At 38.8% G+C, this 17,561-nt stretch overlaps 1 protein-coding gene across 1 annotated transcript in view; it reads right to left on the bottom strand.

Annotated features, from left to right (window-relative positions):
• The window catches only part of vipr1b (vasoactive intestinal peptide receptor 1b), a 57,720-nt gene that overhangs the window by 19,577 nt on the left and 20,582 nt on the right, over positions 1-17,561 (bottom strand). The window contains exons 4-5 of the mRNA XM_022209712.2: positions 5,020-5,120; positions 2,533-2,630 (exon numbers count right to left, since the gene is read on the bottom strand). Coding sequence (XP_022065404.2) covers positions 2,533-2,630; positions 5,020-5,120 — 199 coding nt within the window. The remainder of the gene's footprint in view (positions 1-2,532; positions 2,631-5,019; positions 5,121-17,561) is intronic.

Genomic DNA, 17,561 nt, shown 5'->3' with positions numbered 1-17,561 from the left:
TGGCATTAGTCTGTATTCGCTTTATGTAAGTGTATAAATACATATTCTGATGTTTTCTGATATAAAAAAATGTTGATCTGCCTTGAATTGTGTTTAATTTTGGAATCTTTTTAGAAAAAATGCTAACATGGATAAAAATAATACCACAGGAAACACTCTTGGTAGTGCTCTTTTTTGTCAGTTCAGGTCCAACTATCCATTTTCACGGCAAATATTTTGACTTGAAAATCACAGGTATGACTGAAAACAGTAATGGAGCAGCATCCCAATAGGTGTGCAGAATATCAGAACCCTGAAACCTGCTCACCGCGACACTGAATGCGATTAACAATGCACGTGCTTGTCCTGGTAATAAAATTTCCATTGTGGAAAATGTGTCTGTGACTTTTACCAATAAGGTAGGACAGCCTATGTGTAGCCTGACAGACAAAATCCAGGGTTACAAATCTCTTTAAGGCACGGTTTGTTCAGGTTTATTGCTGTAATAAATATAACTGAAGGCAAATAGCAGAAAAAACTGGCATCATATCATCACTGAATGTAAGCCTGTGGCAATTTTCAGTATTAAAATAACATCATCTGCATAAAAACTGATATTTACAAGTACATTTCAAGAGAAAACCTCATTCCTTACAGTTACTTTGCCTCTCCGATATGACAGAAAATAATGTCGGTGATAAAACATCCCTCTATTTCATGCTTGAGGATACTTGCATGAAATGTCAAATGGTCAGCAGTTGCCCGACACACTTTTTGATAAACTCTATATTGTAAGATATTGTGGGCATGTTTTTTGTCCTTTGGTGACATCTGAGGAACAGGTGTGATGCTGCCTGGTCTGTTATCTCCCATTGATACCCCTCACTGCTCCCTCTACCCACATCCCACTGCCCCGTCGTAAGTCTCCTTCTGGCACTAATCTGTAGACTGTTTTGATTTCACACCTTTATTTTATCCTTTTGACCTTGCCGCTGCTTTGGGGCTTTGAACGCGGAAGGGTGAATAAATCTCTCAGGTGGACACACTTTCACACCTAGAGTTTGTGGAAAGCATGAAAAGCACCTCTGATCGGTAAGTAACTCACCACTGCAGTGGCAGAGGAGGGGACAAATTATACAAGACACATGAAAAATGGGACAAAAAGGCAAAATAAGTGCACCACTGCAGCCCTGTAGAGTGGGCACTTGGAGGAGAAAAGTATATACGAGTTGCACCGCATTACTTTTTCTAAGAATGGAAGGAGAGAACGTGGACACAGAGTACTACTGAAGAATTATTTCACAGTTAATGTACTCGTGAGGATTTGGCAGCAGAGCAAATCACTTATTTGCAGTCTGCTTAGTAAAAAAATGTATTTAAGAACAGCAATGTGCACAAAAGTCCATTCACTTTTATACATTAAAAAGTAAGAGAGAGTCAAAAGTTCACATTTCATGCAACCAAGGGAGAGGAGAATTAAAGATCAGAATGTGTAAAAAAAAAAAGCGATATTATGTGAGTCACCACATTCGTTGTCTTTTCACTGACCTCAGGGTTAAGAAGATGCATCATTCTAAAGCTGCAGCCTCAGTTATTTCTTTTATATCAAACTATAATTGCTGTTGAGGATCATACAATAAATCCCTGACTTGTCAAAAAGAAAACACATCAGTCTCTTCTCATCTTCAATACTTCAGATTTATAGCTGCCAAACCAAACTGTTGCAGATCTGCACCATCAAAAGATCAACCGCCTTCAAGTTTGAGTGACAATTTATTGAATTTAGAAAGCATTTGTATCCTTTTTTCTCGTCTTTCACAGGTTACAATAAACCTGCTATTTATACATGGTTGTGAAGCTGCATGGATAAGAGATGGTCAGATCCCTGTGCTTTGTGGTAAAATGCTCACATTTGCTCTAAGCAGGGTCATGCGGGGGTAAGAGATTGTTTTTTTATTTGTTCATTTGTATTTTTTTGTCTTTTCTCTAAACAGCCAACAGCAAGAAATTAGAAAACACATTAATCTATAAAGAAATATCATGGAGTAGGAGGGGCCATGGTTCCAGTAATTTTCGACCTCAATCAGCATTTCCATCTTCAGTTTTTTCTTTATATGCTCTCTTTAAAATCTGCTGGATGACATATCGATTCTGTAAATGTATGTTGTAACTCGTTATAATTATGATGTCAAATGAGGTTTTGTCTGTTATTCTACCATGGCAGATGGGGGTAAGTACTGCAATACCCATAGTTTGTATCCTGACTGTGGCATAGAGACACAGAAAGGTAGAGAGTTGCAGATATTTTACCAAATGTGGCACCACAGCTGCTGAATGCTATAAAATCTGACAAAGACTTAAAAACCCGAACAGTTTTAAGTCTTTTTGATAGCACCTTTCAGTAAGCATCTCGCATGACAAATTTTAAGCTCAGCAACTAGATGGTTCTTTCTTGAGACACCCAACAATTTTGTTAGAAAACAGAGTTGTTGTTTTTTCAGAAATCTTGCAGGTCCTGCTATAAAATTGTCCCACCTTTTCATTTCTACGTACCTGAAGATGCAGAGGATCACAATAGCTGTAGTGAGAGAGATGAGTGAAACACTGTGGCCAATGGTGTAGCCAATCTTCACCTGCCAGAAAAACTTTCCCTGTAGAAAGATTTTAAAAAAAACATCTAAACAAATCAAAGTGAAGGAGGTTGATACACACAATTCTGAAAAAGTCTGATGTCACAGATTTTTTTTTACACCAGTGCAGTGACGTTTATTACATTTAACAATCAGAAATTAAATGATCTCTTAACATTGTTAGTTTAAGTTGCCCTTAGCTACAGCTATCAAAAGTGTTTGTTCTCAGCTCCAATGACCATTAAGTGTTTAAGTAAAGATTAAGAATCAATTCAAACTGACTTACTGACACACTCCAAACTAAAAGTACTTTAATAGCATGCTGGGTTTTAGAAAGTGCTGGTGTTAGCATGTGAACTCTGAGATCCTTCCAGAGCAGCTAAACCATGTTACTGCCATGACACTGTATGTTATGTGCTTGATGAAAATGAGATTAAGAGCTTCGTATCCTGTGACACACGGAGACATCAAGTATGCAGAAAGATGGACATCAAATTCCTTTTAGAGTACTTCACTAGCCGGGTCCCTCTTGACTTCCAATGTGGCATACTAATGAGAAATAATGTGACTCAGAGAGCAGAGTGCCCACGAAGAAAGCTTTTACCACCCTGTAGCGCTCATCCACTCTTCACCCTGTTCCACTGTCGTCTACACAGACAAGATTAGCCCTGCCTGCTGTAAAGCTGAGCTAAATAAGGCCAACATTTGATGTATTTATTCTCTTCCTTCCCCTGGAGGTACCATGAATAACCTCTAATGACTCATAATGCCTGATAACACAGGCAGGAGTTATCAACTAACCTGGCTTTGTCAATGAAAATCAAGCCTGTTGTGCTTCAAAGACATGCCCCTGCTTCACAAAGAGTGGAGAATGTTGACTTGTCGGTATATTCTTTTATAATGGGGTCGGAAGGTTCTTGCTTTAAAGTCATGAATTCTTTAGTTTAAGGGAACACATTTTTCAAGGATACAAACAAAAGCAACTCATAGAAATACCACTGAAAAATCACCAGTCATGTTATGTGATCATGACTGTGGTAATGGCAATGATGAGCCTTTTTTTTGTCATTTTAATGTCCTATTTGATTTTTCTTGTAATAACAAAACATAAATGTAACCTGTGTAAAATGAGAAGTTGGTTTTATTGATATATTGATATGTGAAATAAGTGTTATTGTGATTTACATTTAAAGGGGGTGCTCATGTTTTCACTTTGCTAAAAGTAGCCTAAAAGTTAGCTACTTCTAAGTATGTAACTTGAACTAGCTGGTGTTTAGCTTTGTAAACAGTCAGGGAACATTTAGCCTGGCTCTCTTTGTGGTTCAAATATACATCTACCAGCACATGTTGTTGAATTAGTACAAACAGAAATGCAAAAACAATAATTTGCTATATTACAGTTCACACAGTAATGTTTACGTGGTGAATCGACAACCAGTAACTGCTGCAACCAAAAACTGACTGACAGTTTTTAAAAGCACAGCATAAACTCATAAGTTATTCAGTAGAAGGCAGCTGAAATAGCTCCAGGAATTTATTATGACCATCAACTCACATGACTTCAGACATGAACGATTGTCTCGTAACAGGTGAGGAGTATTTATCATGTACTTAGTCTTGATGTCCCTTTCCGGTCAGTTTTAACACCATTGAACCTGAGTCTCAGGTTCGTAAATAGTAAGGAAAGCTTCTTGAATGAAAGCTTCTTCAATAACCAAAAAGATGACAATGACCTGGATAACTGAGAATCAACACATGAATGTATAAAATAGAATATGTGTAAATTTGTGAGCTTTACTGCACTTTTTAGCTTTAGGCTGGCTAGCTGACTCCCTTTTTCAAGCCTTTATATTAGGCTAGGCTAAGCTAATCACCAACTAGCTTCATCAAATGTGACCAAATTTGTGCCACGAAAGCCAATAAGTGAAATTTCTGACATATGTTTCTCTAATAAAACTCTGAGAAAGCATGTCTTACTTTCCTCTTTTGATTGTTTCCTGGAATTTCTAAAGAGATGTTCATGTAAATGTGATGCTTCTTCCACCCATAGTAATGCTGTGTACAATAATGTAAATTACCTCCATTTGAAAGCTCTGACATGTACATACAAATAGTACATACTGAGAGCATTATGCTGTACAGTACATTCATTCACGTTAGCTGTGAATGATCCACTTAAGGCTACGTAACACAAAGGATTGAACAGAAGAAACATGAGGCAAAGTGCTGGGGTCATGCAGCCAGTGATCAATACAGCTATTTTCCTGATGGACCCAACAACACCCACCCACAGAGCAAAGAAAAGATGTTCTCATTCAATTCTTCCTGCCCACTGACTCCTGACATGGGTTCCTGCTGTGCTGCTGTTTTCATTCGCTGTTCCGCTTACAGACTGCAGCGGTTTACTCACATCATCGCCCGTGCTGTTGAGATTGTATCCACAGTTCAGAGCGATGTCAATAGGATGCATCTCGGTCCAGCCGTCTGCCGTGCAGGTTTTGGAGAGGTTCCCTGGAGATGGAGACGACATAAAGAGGTCACAGCCACCCGAGCGCTAAGATTCCTCTTTTATCAGCTCACCAAGTTAGTGCAAAATTGGTCCGACTGTCGCTGCGTGAGACACTCTGTGACACTGCAAGTGACCTGATAGTGGGTTTGTTAGGTCGCTGTGAACAACAAGAAAACTTCAAACTTCACAAAGTGCTGGGTGATTCTCTCCTGCTAATGCGAGGCGTTATTGACTCGTGCATTATCTGGATCTGCAGAAGGGCACTCGGTTGTTACACATATTGACAAATTGATTCTTATCTTGTCACTCATAGAACCCCAAATAAAGGTGAATGTGCTACAGCCAAGAAATGGTATGCATGACGTCAGAAGAAGGATGGAGTAATGTTGGTCAAATAGAATTATCAGTGTTGACATGGTTAAAACATCACAGTTTACATAACGCTTATTTATTTTCCCCATTGCCTTGTGGTGAGAAATGTGTCACCTTCTGGATTATGTTGAAACACATTTTTTTAGGTGAATGCAGTGCTATATTTAGGAGCTACAAAAGAGTCATAGGAAGGTAGTTGCACAAAGCACTAGCAGCACTGTGACTGTGGAGACAAAGACTTGAATCCTGAGTGCATTTCAGGCAGCTTATGCACAAGAAGCAGCCAGACGATGATAACCAAGCCCTGTGAGTGTCTAAACATAACCATTAAAATGTCAAATCCAGCCTGCTTTACTACCAGTGAACTGTTCAGAACATTTACTTCAATAGAAATGGCACTGTAAATAAAGGTCCTGCATTCTAAGCCGCATTTAAGTAAAAGCACGCAACCGTAATCAGCAAAATTCACTAAAAATATTAAAAATAACTGGATTATATTACAGAAAAATGTTCCGTGTCAGTTTTGTTTCTATTATATGTGATTAATCTTACTGTTGGATTAATGTGTATGTTGCATTTTTCTGCTGTAGATGTTTAGAGTTAAGCTAATCTCTTCTACTCTAAAGATTATTGGATAGTTTAATCTGCAATGACGCATCATATTCTAGATGATAATCATGCTTGTAGCGTCGCAGCCTTGTGAGAAATGCATATATTTAAAAAGTCAGCTTTTTATGAGCTCAGATAAACAGCCCTGTTTTTTTTTTATCTTTGTGACATTTTCCAGCTAATCTAAGAGTATTTTTTTTATCATTAGATAGATTTAAGAGAATATCCTCAACCCAAAATGGAACACCTAACCTTTTAGTTTATCAGTAAAAATGAAGTTTAGTTTTTGAAGCCTGAAGATTTTCACCGGATAGGAGCAGAAAGATCTCTGAGATGTAGTGAAGTAGAAGTAAAAAGCTGGACAATATTGAACTCTAAAGGACAATCCTCTAAATTTGTACTTCAGTGCAGTACTTGAGCAAGTGAACTTACTTACATTCCACCACTGGTTACTACGAGCTGATGGTGTATTTCAAGAACAGATATGACAAAAGAAGAACAGAAATAAATTGTCTGTGAACATTTCGCTGATACATTTAGTCTCAGCAAATTACATTTATTACCAACAACTCCACATTATGTCAATATAACATGATACCTATGCAGCTTTACATTTCTTTAAAAACTCATTTGCTGCTGCACGTTACTTCAACAGAGGGAGACAAGGTTAGTTATAAACCACAATGACAATATCACAAGCTAGAGCCAAAAATCTTAAGCTTCTCATGCTCGAGCGACAGATTGGGATCATCAGAAACTATACTGTGGTAATGTAGTGGAGCTGCTGACTAAAAGAATGGTTGTCTGGTTTGTTTTCTGAATGAGTTGTTTAATTTTCTTTCTATTTTTATTTTCTGTTTAATCCCGACTCTATGAAAAGATAAGAAAACGAGGTTAGCTGAAGCTGCGACTGTCTCGGTTGTGATGTAACCTGCTTCCCATTACTTGATTTGTATTGATTCTCCATTACTGGATTGTGTTTGGAACTGTGCTCTTATGTTTGTTTCTAATTTAGTGGAGTTATTTTTCTTTCTTCTTTTGCAGATTTCCTTCATGGGCTTCTGCGGTCACCTCACCTCTGCGTGTCACTCCTGAATGCACTGCAATTAATCAAAAGTTCCTAGAAAGACACAAATGCCAACAAATTGTTGTAATAACATTAACCTCCTTTTGCTCAGTTAAAGAAACACATTGCTGCAGTTAATTGCGGTTGAAATGCCCTGTGAAAGGAGCTCCAGAAATAGTCTGTGATCTGGTTTATTCATGGTTTTTATTCATGGTTTATTCATTTCTGGGGCATCAAAGGTTCGTGTAAACAGCTTAAATCCAAATGAGGCCTTTACCACAATGTGGACTGACAGCCAAGCGGCTCTGAGTGTGTTCACCAGTTGCGACTAAATGTTACCATATGCAGGCAATGAGCTGTGGAGGAGAGACTGTGCAGCAGCAGGTTGGTAAAGCACCATGCTCTGTTAGCTAGAGGTCATGTGATTGTGATGTAAGATTGTCTGTTTCTGCTGTGGCTGCGTCTGAGCATCACGCTCACTTGAAGCTTGCAGATTCTCCCTTACCTTCTCCTATTTTATCGTTTTCTCAGTTTTTCTGTTTGTGAACCACACATTCATGGATGCATAATTAACCACACAGAGGATCAGTCTCATTAAACCAACATCCTCCTCTTTTCTCTCCTGTCAGCAGAGAACTTTTCAGCGGGTTTTTGAAATGCTGCTGCAGGAAGGAGTGGGCTGAATCCCCCTGAGGATCCCGAACGAAAACATTGACTAAAGCTGACGTGAAGTAATCTTTGTGCGTTTGTAGTCTCAGCGGTAAACTTCAGATTTATTGCTGCACTGCAAAGTATTGCAGAATGGCAGAAAGGGGGAGGAAAGAAAAGCACCTCTAAGCTGAGTGACGTCACCTGGATTTAAGGCCTTTTCAGAGAATAAAACACTGATATGAATCTGTCTGGAGTTTCTGACGTATTAGATATTTTCATGTACAAACAACAGAGAGACACTTGATTCTGTATCCCTGTAGAGTCATGATATCAATACAGCCTTACATTTGTCTGGGCGCACTCCAATTGTTATCATTTTAAAAATCATGACAAATCATACCATTTATCGGAGCCAAAAAACTGAGAGGAGTGTTTTTTTTAACTTTCCAGCTGTCTATGAACTAACCATTTGGCATGCGCTGTTTCATCAGGAAACGCAACCAAATCTAAGCATAAAAGCATGATACTTGATCCAAATCACTCTACTCTACAGGTCTCATTTTTTTAAAAAGCTAAAAAACAAAGCATTTACAATAACTACATTCTGTAAAAGACAAAAAAAGACAAAAAATTCGACACTCCTTGATACAACTGAGAAGCTAATTGTGCCCCTACTGTGACAAACAGTCATGTTACAAAACAATTACTATGCTCAAGTATTGGCTGAACTGCAGGCTTTGCTTACACAGATCAAATGAGCAACAAGTATGGAAGCAATATTAAAAAATAATTAAGTAGCAGAATATCTATAGTACGTGGAAACACCATGTTTTTCTTATTTGCATTGGTAACACCTGTGAGTACTTCAAAAAATATTATACACATTGATTCTTTTTTTAATTTTTGGAAGATGAACAATCAAAGTCATTTCACTTTGGTTATTTCCTTTATCATGATTTATGTCATAACTTTGTAATACTGCAAAAAAAGACATTTTGGAATTGTTTTCTATTTGTAGTCATGGCTCTGCTGCTTCCATAGAGGCGCAAGCTTTTATATTGCAGTGAAAAATGAGGCCACAGTGAGTAAAAATGTGATAGGAGCAGCAAAGGTGCTGAGAAACTGCTTGCGATTCAGAGGGTGGAGTGTTAAATATGATGCAATATTACCCAACAGCCCATCAAATCCCACTACACACCCTGAAAACAAACAACTCAGTAAAAGAAAAGCAATATTTCTCTATAAACCCTGCAATCAGCCAATGCTTGCAGAACAAATAGTATCATCTTCAACACCCTCTGAGAAACAAATTGGCAGAAAAGCATTGCAAAGATACTTTTCCTCTTGTTGAGTTTCTCATTATAAACACTGCAGTAAAGTCATGGCATAAACAAACTCTGCTTGTTCTTCTGCCCACGCTCGTAAGTATAATATAATCTGCTAATCTGTTTGTTTTCCTTTGCGCAGACAAAGCAGAGAGGAGGAGAAGCTCACAGGCTGCCTCCTCCGAGAGTCCCATTACCGTCGCTAGCAGCTTAATCTGTGAATTCTCATGCAGGAGGAAGGTTTTGTCAGGATGCTGTCAGGTTGTGTAAGTGGAACACCGCCATCGGCCGCAGCGTAGAGCCATTTGCAGAGAGGAAAAGACAACTCCACCGAACTGGGTCATGGTCACCCGAGACAATGTGTCTTTTCGCATGGGGAGCATCCTCAGCAGCGATTTCAGAACAAACCTGCAGTGAAAGTGAAACTCTGTTCCTTCATGCTGCAAAAAAATAGCACTGCTGATAACCACTTCTAACCGCTGTGGTCGTCTCTGCGTTGGTAAATTGCCTGATGCCAATCTCTCAGCGCTCAGAGGTGCATGTTGTCCCCAGATCTCGCTTGACTCATGTGACGGCATTGATTGACTGATCAGATATGTTCACAGATAGTGTAGCTTGAGCGATGATGGCATGCATTCAGATGTGGTTTCTTAGTGTGACAGATAGCATCGGCTCACTGGAGCTCTGTCCAATATAGATTTTTCTTTATTGAAAATGTGCCTCTGCCTTCCTGAAAACCCGCTAAGTGCTGGAATACAAAATAATCCTTCTCTCATTTGATCTATATGATTTTTCCTAATATTTTTTCCTGAAAAGCTGAAATATACACGTCTGCCTCTGCACCCACATAAGATATGCAATCATGTTGTTGTACTTTAAGAGAAAAATTCAAACAAGCTCCTTTTAAGCTTAGGTTTGGCGTTTTCCTCGGCAGTAACAGATCCAAGTTTGACGACGATTTTGACACCAGATTTATAGTTTGATGGAAAACAAGAGTGAATATAATCCTGTTAATTAGTTTACAGCCATACAAGCTCTTCCTGTGAAGCCGAGGCACGGCAGAGCTCATCAGCATGTTCAAATGCTCACAGTGCTAACACGCTGATTTTCAGCAGACATGTTGTTCACCGGGCTCACCCTCATAGTTCATCTGCTAACGAGAAAGTCAAATTATATTTTGCAAATTACAAGTTTTCCTCAAGGGGGTTTAGAGTCTGGGGCCTGTTTTACTAAAGTAATTTGTTAAACAAGCTCTGCAGTCCTTTCCCATGCTCGTGCAAAAGTATGTTTGCTATCATGAGTGGAAACTGCCAAAATTAACACGAGAGAAGACGATCTTGCTTTGCAACTGTACAACGTCCTCTGTCCTCAAACCTTGGACTTGGAAAAGCAAAATGCGCCAAACCTCCACAAATCCCTTTAACATAAAGAAGTGGTGGAAAATATAATAGGAAAAGCACTAAACACAAAGTATAACTGATGGAAAGATCATAAAACAAAGTACTGAGCACAGATTTAATCAGTTTTTCACCGAGTTTCGATTTCTGAGTTCTCACCAAATATGTGGAACAACATGGTCCATGCAGGTGGACTGCTAATGGAGGAAAAACATTTATTTTGTATTTTACTGTAAAGTACATATGAAGTAACACTGCAGAGTATATGTAGAGACAGACAGACAGACAGGTCATCATCTGCTCCCAGAGGCCATTCGGTCACATTTTACCGGCGCCCTCTAAGCCTGGAAATGTCAAAATGGTGAAAGCCCAGCTGACATATCAACCTGTCATTACTGCCTCAGTATGTGTGGAGAAAGTTTTCAGTTTGTTTCTGAAGTTGTGGATTTAGAGAGATTTGTCACAGAGCTGCAGCCTCCGTCCACGTCTTTGCATGCCTCCAGAAGAGTTCACTTCAAGCCGTTTCCATCTCGGCTTATTTGTCTGGAGTTTGAAGGTGAATTCCTGCGCTGCGCTATTTGCATGGGCTGTTTGTTTTTCTTGTTAGCGGCGCTGCTGGATTCACGGGCGATAATGCCATCAGACTTTTGCTGAGCCTGCCGCTCCATTATTAAATTGTATTTTATGAAGCTGTTTGTCTTTCCAAATAGTCCCACATTCAATTACTGGCCACAAAGCTCCTCACGACTTCACTGTCATTGTATATAATTCAGAACTTTATTACTTTCTCGATGGCATCTCAAAAATGTTAAATACATTCTGCTGGCTACTTCCTTAGCATCTGTGAAACCTAATCCAATCTAAAACCTGGATTTAAAAGAAACATCTCATGCATGTTAATGAGGTGAGCAACACTTTTTAAATGTAATGAAGTCCAGTGTTCCAATAATACCACCCACTATGGCCTCAATAGTAAACATAAAGTTGAATCATTATTGTTTTAAGAAGCTCAACAAACACTGGAAAAATAGATACTTCTTAAAGCAGAATTTTGATGTGTGAATGTCCCCTACACTCAGAGAAACTCATTTTCATTTCCCATGTCAGCGCGGTGCAGTAGCTAAGACGGGTCTCCCCAGAGCTTCCAACAAGTATTTGATTTTAAATGAATTTCACAGCTTCAAATGTCGGTTTTTGTCAAGTCTGCTGCTCAGAAATCAACCGCAGTCCAGGTGAAAAACTCTGACAGCTCGGGAAGCTCAGCACACCCAAAGCTGGCGATCTGTCCTGCAGGCTTGTCAGTAAACAGACTTTCAAACCAAATCTCATGCTTCTACTACAGCTTTTTATCAGGTGCACTCTGTCAAGCTCTCTTGCCATAACACAGCCAGAAGCGGAATCATTTTCTGAGGTTACATGTAGGGATTTGGCACCTGAGGTCTTTGCTGCTCAGTCGTGCTGCAATAATGACTCATTTTCTGACCTTGGCACCTCCATGGTTAAGGTTGGTTAAGGTCAGGAAATGAATGGTGTGATACAATACAATCACTGCGGCAGTTTTTTTTGGAGGCGAGTCACACGATTTGTTGGCTTTGAGCATTTTAAAAAATGACTTTTTTTTCTTATGAGTACGGTGTCAGTCTGGTCACTCTGAAGCTGGATCACTATGGTTACCTGCACTCCAATACAAAAAAGCGGATGTAGGAGACAGTAAGTGAAGTTTAAACAACTGTATTACGACTGTGAATACGATTATTCACACAGATAAGCAGCCATATTTAGCTCTCATAAAGAAAGATTAATTGCTCAGTGGAGCAGCCAGAAAAATAGTGAACAGCTGTTTGTTCTTTCTTATGTTGAAAATTCTGTTGCATTTGTGGTTTAATGTACTGGCCTCTTATAATCAGCAGTATAACATGTTGCAGACACATCTGTACAGGTTAAATCTGTGATAAATGCATCCAATGCTTTTTAAAATAGAGCTGATGTCCAGCAGAGTTGAGGGAAAAATGACTGGAAAGTAGTAAATTCCTGTGATCATGAAAGGTTCACTGACAAGAGGGACTCAAAATGTCAGAACAATTACAGTCACAGGAGGTAAAACAGAAAAAACACTGTGTTAGGTGACAGCTTCAGAACCGGATGGGAATCTAGTAGGTGTTCATCTTCCCTGCTGATGTTTTTCTCACTTATCTGCAGCATGTTTGTGTGTTTACTGATGCTGTGAGGATGTAGATTTGTTTTCACGCTCCCTTTTGGAAACAAAAAGCAAGTCCTTGTAATTTTAAGCAACACTTCAGCAAGCAGGTGAAGACTTGTAGGTCAGAGAAGTTGGGCAAATAGAAATTTGGGTGCATAAATGAATGTAATGTCCACTGAATTGACAGAAACCTGTTTATTTCTGGATGTGGGAGCATGGTTGGTTAACTCGGCTCTATTCCTGACGCCCGACGGTGGCGTCAACTATAACCGAGCTGCTGTGACAAGTTAAAAAAAAACCTGTGACCAAGTGAGCAAATTAACTTTCACAGGAAAAGATATGAGTTAAATAACAGTTAAAGCTGATATTTTTTATTCATTTCTCCTATTAAAAGTGAAGCAGTTACACAGGAGGAGCTCTAGATGAAATTCAACTTGTGTTTTTAATCTAAGAGACATATGAGATGAGCAAAAGCACCTCAAGCTCAATATCAAGAAAAGATCATGAATATTTTTGGACTTTCTGTGCATATGAGAGTATAGAGGGAAGTACATGTGAAGAATTTACTTTTAAAAGACGAGATTTGCCTCAATTTGCAGCACCAGATCCACCTAGCCTAATGAAAAAAATATAATATTCATGTGTAATATTATTTTTGCTTTAATAAACACACTACTGACACATTATTCTACTGACACATTATTTGATGTTTTCAGAAGCAAATAAACAAAATAAATTATTGATTGCAGCTTTATAATTTGAGGATGATTCATTTGACACGCTTAATTTGAAATGTTGGCAGTTATCAAACCAAACCACACTTATATTTGAAAATGAACCAAATTCTGCTGCAGAACCAGAATGAAATCTAACAAAGTACTTTATCACTTTCCATACAGCCACATCTTAGGAGATCTGAGTGAGTATTTGGACCCTAAACCTTTTCTTCAAACTAAAACTACACTGTAAAACTGTGGAACTAGAAGAAAACAAAGCTTTCGGGACTATGAATACTAATCTGATGTATTCATTTCTGCACCACAAAACAAATAATTTCTCTTATAGGAAAACTGGATGTTTATTTCCTTGTCCGGCACAATGTTTCAAAGCTGTCATTGCTCCCAGCTTCATGAAAACTACCACTATGTCTCCACCTTACAAAGAAAACACACTGTTCTTATTAGAGTTACCATTTGTAACAATGTGAAGCAATCTAAATGTATTGAATTCTTTTTTTATTGTAAACGTGTGAGTGGATTGCTTGTGTGCACCATACTTGTGAAAAACGAGGGTTTTCTTAACGTTACACAAAAACATTTAATGCCTGAACTGCATTTCATATAATAGGCAATATATTTTAAAATAAAAAAAATTGAGTAAGGACCCAACCATGCCTGATGCTCCACTATGACCTCGGCATCTGAACAAGCTGGGATATGCAAAAATAGAATTCCTCCTTGCAGGATTAATAACATTATTTGTGTTGATCTTAAACTTCCAAGTCCATTCAAAGCATTACAGGAATTATTTATTTGTTTTTGCTATTTTCAGTGAATTCATCCTCTTTCATGCTGGCATCAATACATACGGGGTTGAAAGTACATCTTTCATCTCTGAAGTGTCACATTTCCCCGAGTCTCTAATATGCTTTTTGCATCTGTGAAGTGCTCATGCTTAAAAGAGTGCATCCTCAACAGTTGAGCATTCACAAATGGCTCATGGTAATTTTACTGGCTGTTTAAAGGCTGGAAATATGCTCGCGGTAAAACAGCTCAAACACAGCAAGTCAAGGTTTTTGGATACAAACTGACAAATGTGTATGAAAAGCAGTGAAAATGTTCAAAACTGTGACAAATGCTGAGAATCAAAAGCGGCAGATTGACAGACGAAAATAGAAAGTAGTGTTGTAGTTGGTTCAGTGGCAGGGAGACACTTCATCACAAGCTCACCACAGTTTAAAGGGCGAGTTAAACATTTTGAGAACTGCACTTATTCGCTTTCTTTATGACTCCAAGGTCCATTGAACATGAAGAACATTAACTTAGCTTAGCCTGAAGCCTGGAAACGGGTCAAAACTGTGACCGTGGTTCCTTTTCAGGTGACAGGAAGCCGATTTTTTTTTTAAACCTCTGCACAGACTTGCACAATTTCTTCTAGTTTTTTGTTGTTGAGCAATTTCTGACTGGTATAGGAAACCAGCTGCCACCTGTGGGTTTAGATTTAGCGTAGCGAGAATGGTATCAACTTTCTCATGTAACTCCTGGCAAGACCAAAAATGTGCAAATTGAAATAGTTGTGACCAAGATTCAAAGAAATCTATGATTATTTCTCTGGTGGAAGAAGGATGAGTGGAAGTGAGCCATTTTTGTTATATTTTGAGGTGAATACGGGACATAAATCATTTATATGATAACCAGAAGATAACAGGGTGGGGATGTGCAGTACAAAGGGAGGGAAGGACGGACACTGGCCTGGGAATTATACATTTCCATTTCCACTGAAGTCTGATGGAATGCAAAGTGATGATTTGGTCTTTTTTGCAAATGTGATCTTTTCTCTGTGAAAACCTGCTGCAATCCATTTCAGCTGCAAAAATATTTCCAAGTTAGTATCTCACTCATCTCGTTGTCGGGTCTGTATATGATCTATATCTGCATTATATATTTTAAAATGAGGTAACATCTGCTGCTGGGAGTAGATAAAAGCTCCATCATTTTGGATTTAATGCTGCTGTCGACAGTTGGATATTAGTCCTTCTCTCAGCCAGGGAGCAAAAATGAGCACTGACTTGTTCTGTCGCAGAGGCAGGAGCTCAAGAGGATCGGGGGAAAAAGCTCACAGGTGCTGAAAAAGAAATGGATATCCATCTGCACCAATTTGAAAATGACTCTCAGAAAGGAGAGGAAAAAGGTTTTGTTGAGGTTTGGGTCAGGAAACATTATCTAAACTGCTGCATCACGGCCTACCTCTGTGACACGTGCTTGATTTGATAAAAGAAAACTGCAGATTAGGTCTCATTTAACTATTCAAATTAAAAGAACTCATCAAAGTAGATCGTCATACGTTTCAAAAAATAAAAACAGTTCAAAATGAAACACCAGATAGTGCAAAATGGAAAAGCAGGAGAATTAAGAAATCAAGTTGATCTGTTTGTGAAGCCGTCCACAAGGTCAAAAGCAGGACCAGCCCTTAAATTGGACAATAAGTGAGCACTGGCTGGTGTCTAAAAATGAAGGATAGGGAGGTCTGGAGGTCAAATAGAGGAATTACAGGTTCCATATGAAGCTGAGATGGTCAGAAACAGATAAAACACTCCATAATCCACTGGAAAGAGGGCAAAATATGGCCTCTTTATCCTCAAAGCATGGATCACTGATGGTATGACAATAACTGAACTGTTATGATTTTACGAAAATGATTTATGCTTGTATAAAACTTCGTCATGTTATATAGTCCACGTATCTGAAGGCACCATGATGCCCACAGTCAGACCAGCAGTTCAGCAGCACCAAGTCAACAGAAGTACAAAAATTCATTATTAATAGTAAACCAAAAAGCAAATCTGAATTTATATTTACTCGACCAAAAAGAGTGCTAAGGAAACCTTACTAGTTGATGGCTCACTTTTTTGTTTTAAACCTCACTAAAACTGTCAGATGGCACCTTCCCGTGTAACCTCACATCCCAGAAATTACTTGGGCTTAAAACCCGGGCTCAACACGTACAACATTTTTTCAAGTACCCACAGGTATTACCAATATTGGGGAAGAATGGCAACTCTACATACTACAGATGTTTTACTACTTATCTTTTTAATTTGTTGCCATACTTGTCTCCTCTCTGCTCTGTATAAACACAGCCGGTCGTTTAGCTGATAAGTCCCTGAATTTTTGTCCTGTGACGGTTGCAGCTTAGTCATAAATGGTTTTATGGCTGTGCTGTGGAACGAGGAACTTTTTGTTTTTTCTAATGAATCTGATTACAGTGAAGGTTTATCGTTATACCCGTTTAAAATCTTGTATCTTTGGCAACATCAGAAGGCTACAGTTATGACAGAAAAACCTAGAAGGCATTCAAGACAAGTTTCTGATGCTCCAGATAAAAAAATTAACTCAGAGGAAGGATGACAGTCTAAAAAAGAAAGCGATCAGCTCCGAGAATGAACACAACTCATGATTGGTTTGGCATTTTTTGTTGCAGAGCATTGAAAGAAGAGCAGGGAGTGAATAGAGAAGTGCTCTGCTGTTGGAGTGACTGAAATTTGCAACATGTTTGAATTATCCTTGATACTAATCCTTTTATTTTATGTGACTCATTTAAAAATTCATCGTGAATAAATAATTTGGTCTACTCAGGTCTTGTAAAAAAATAAAAATCCTGTGCTCCTGGTGCAACTGAAAAGTCTCAGAACCCCAACACCCACTCAGGGGTTTGACAAGCATGTTATCTTTTTGAAAATTCTAAATAACTGCATCATTTATCCGAGGCAGAAATCGTAAACACGAAGAGAATCTTGGGCTGCACAGTGACGTAGTGGTTAGCACTTTCGCCTGGAATTGTCACTTAACCTCAGCATGTTTTTGGACGGTGGGAGGAAGCCGGAGTACCCGGAGAAAACCCACACATGCACAGGGAGAACATGCAAACTCCATGCAGAAAGATCCCAAGAAGGCTGAGATTTGAACCAGACGTCTTCTAGCTGCAAGGCGACAGTGCTAACCACCATAGCACTACGCAGACCTCATCCAAATTTAAGCCTTTTTAAATAAAAACTACTTTTTTGGACAAGTCTCATCGAAAAAAAAAATTAAAAATCAGCACAT

Source organism: Acanthochromis polyacanthus, chromosome 20 (assembly GCF_021347895.1).
Source record: "Acanthochromis polyacanthus isolate Apoly-LR-REF ecotype Palm Island chromosome 20, KAUST_Apoly_ChrSc, whole genome shotgun sequence".
In the NCBI taxonomy this organism is placed as follows: domain Eukaryota; kingdom Metazoa; phylum Chordata; class Actinopteri; family Pomacentridae; genus Acanthochromis; species Acanthochromis polyacanthus.
Note: the sequence above shows the minus strand (reverse complement) of the source record. Positions and strands in the feature narration are given on the sequence as shown.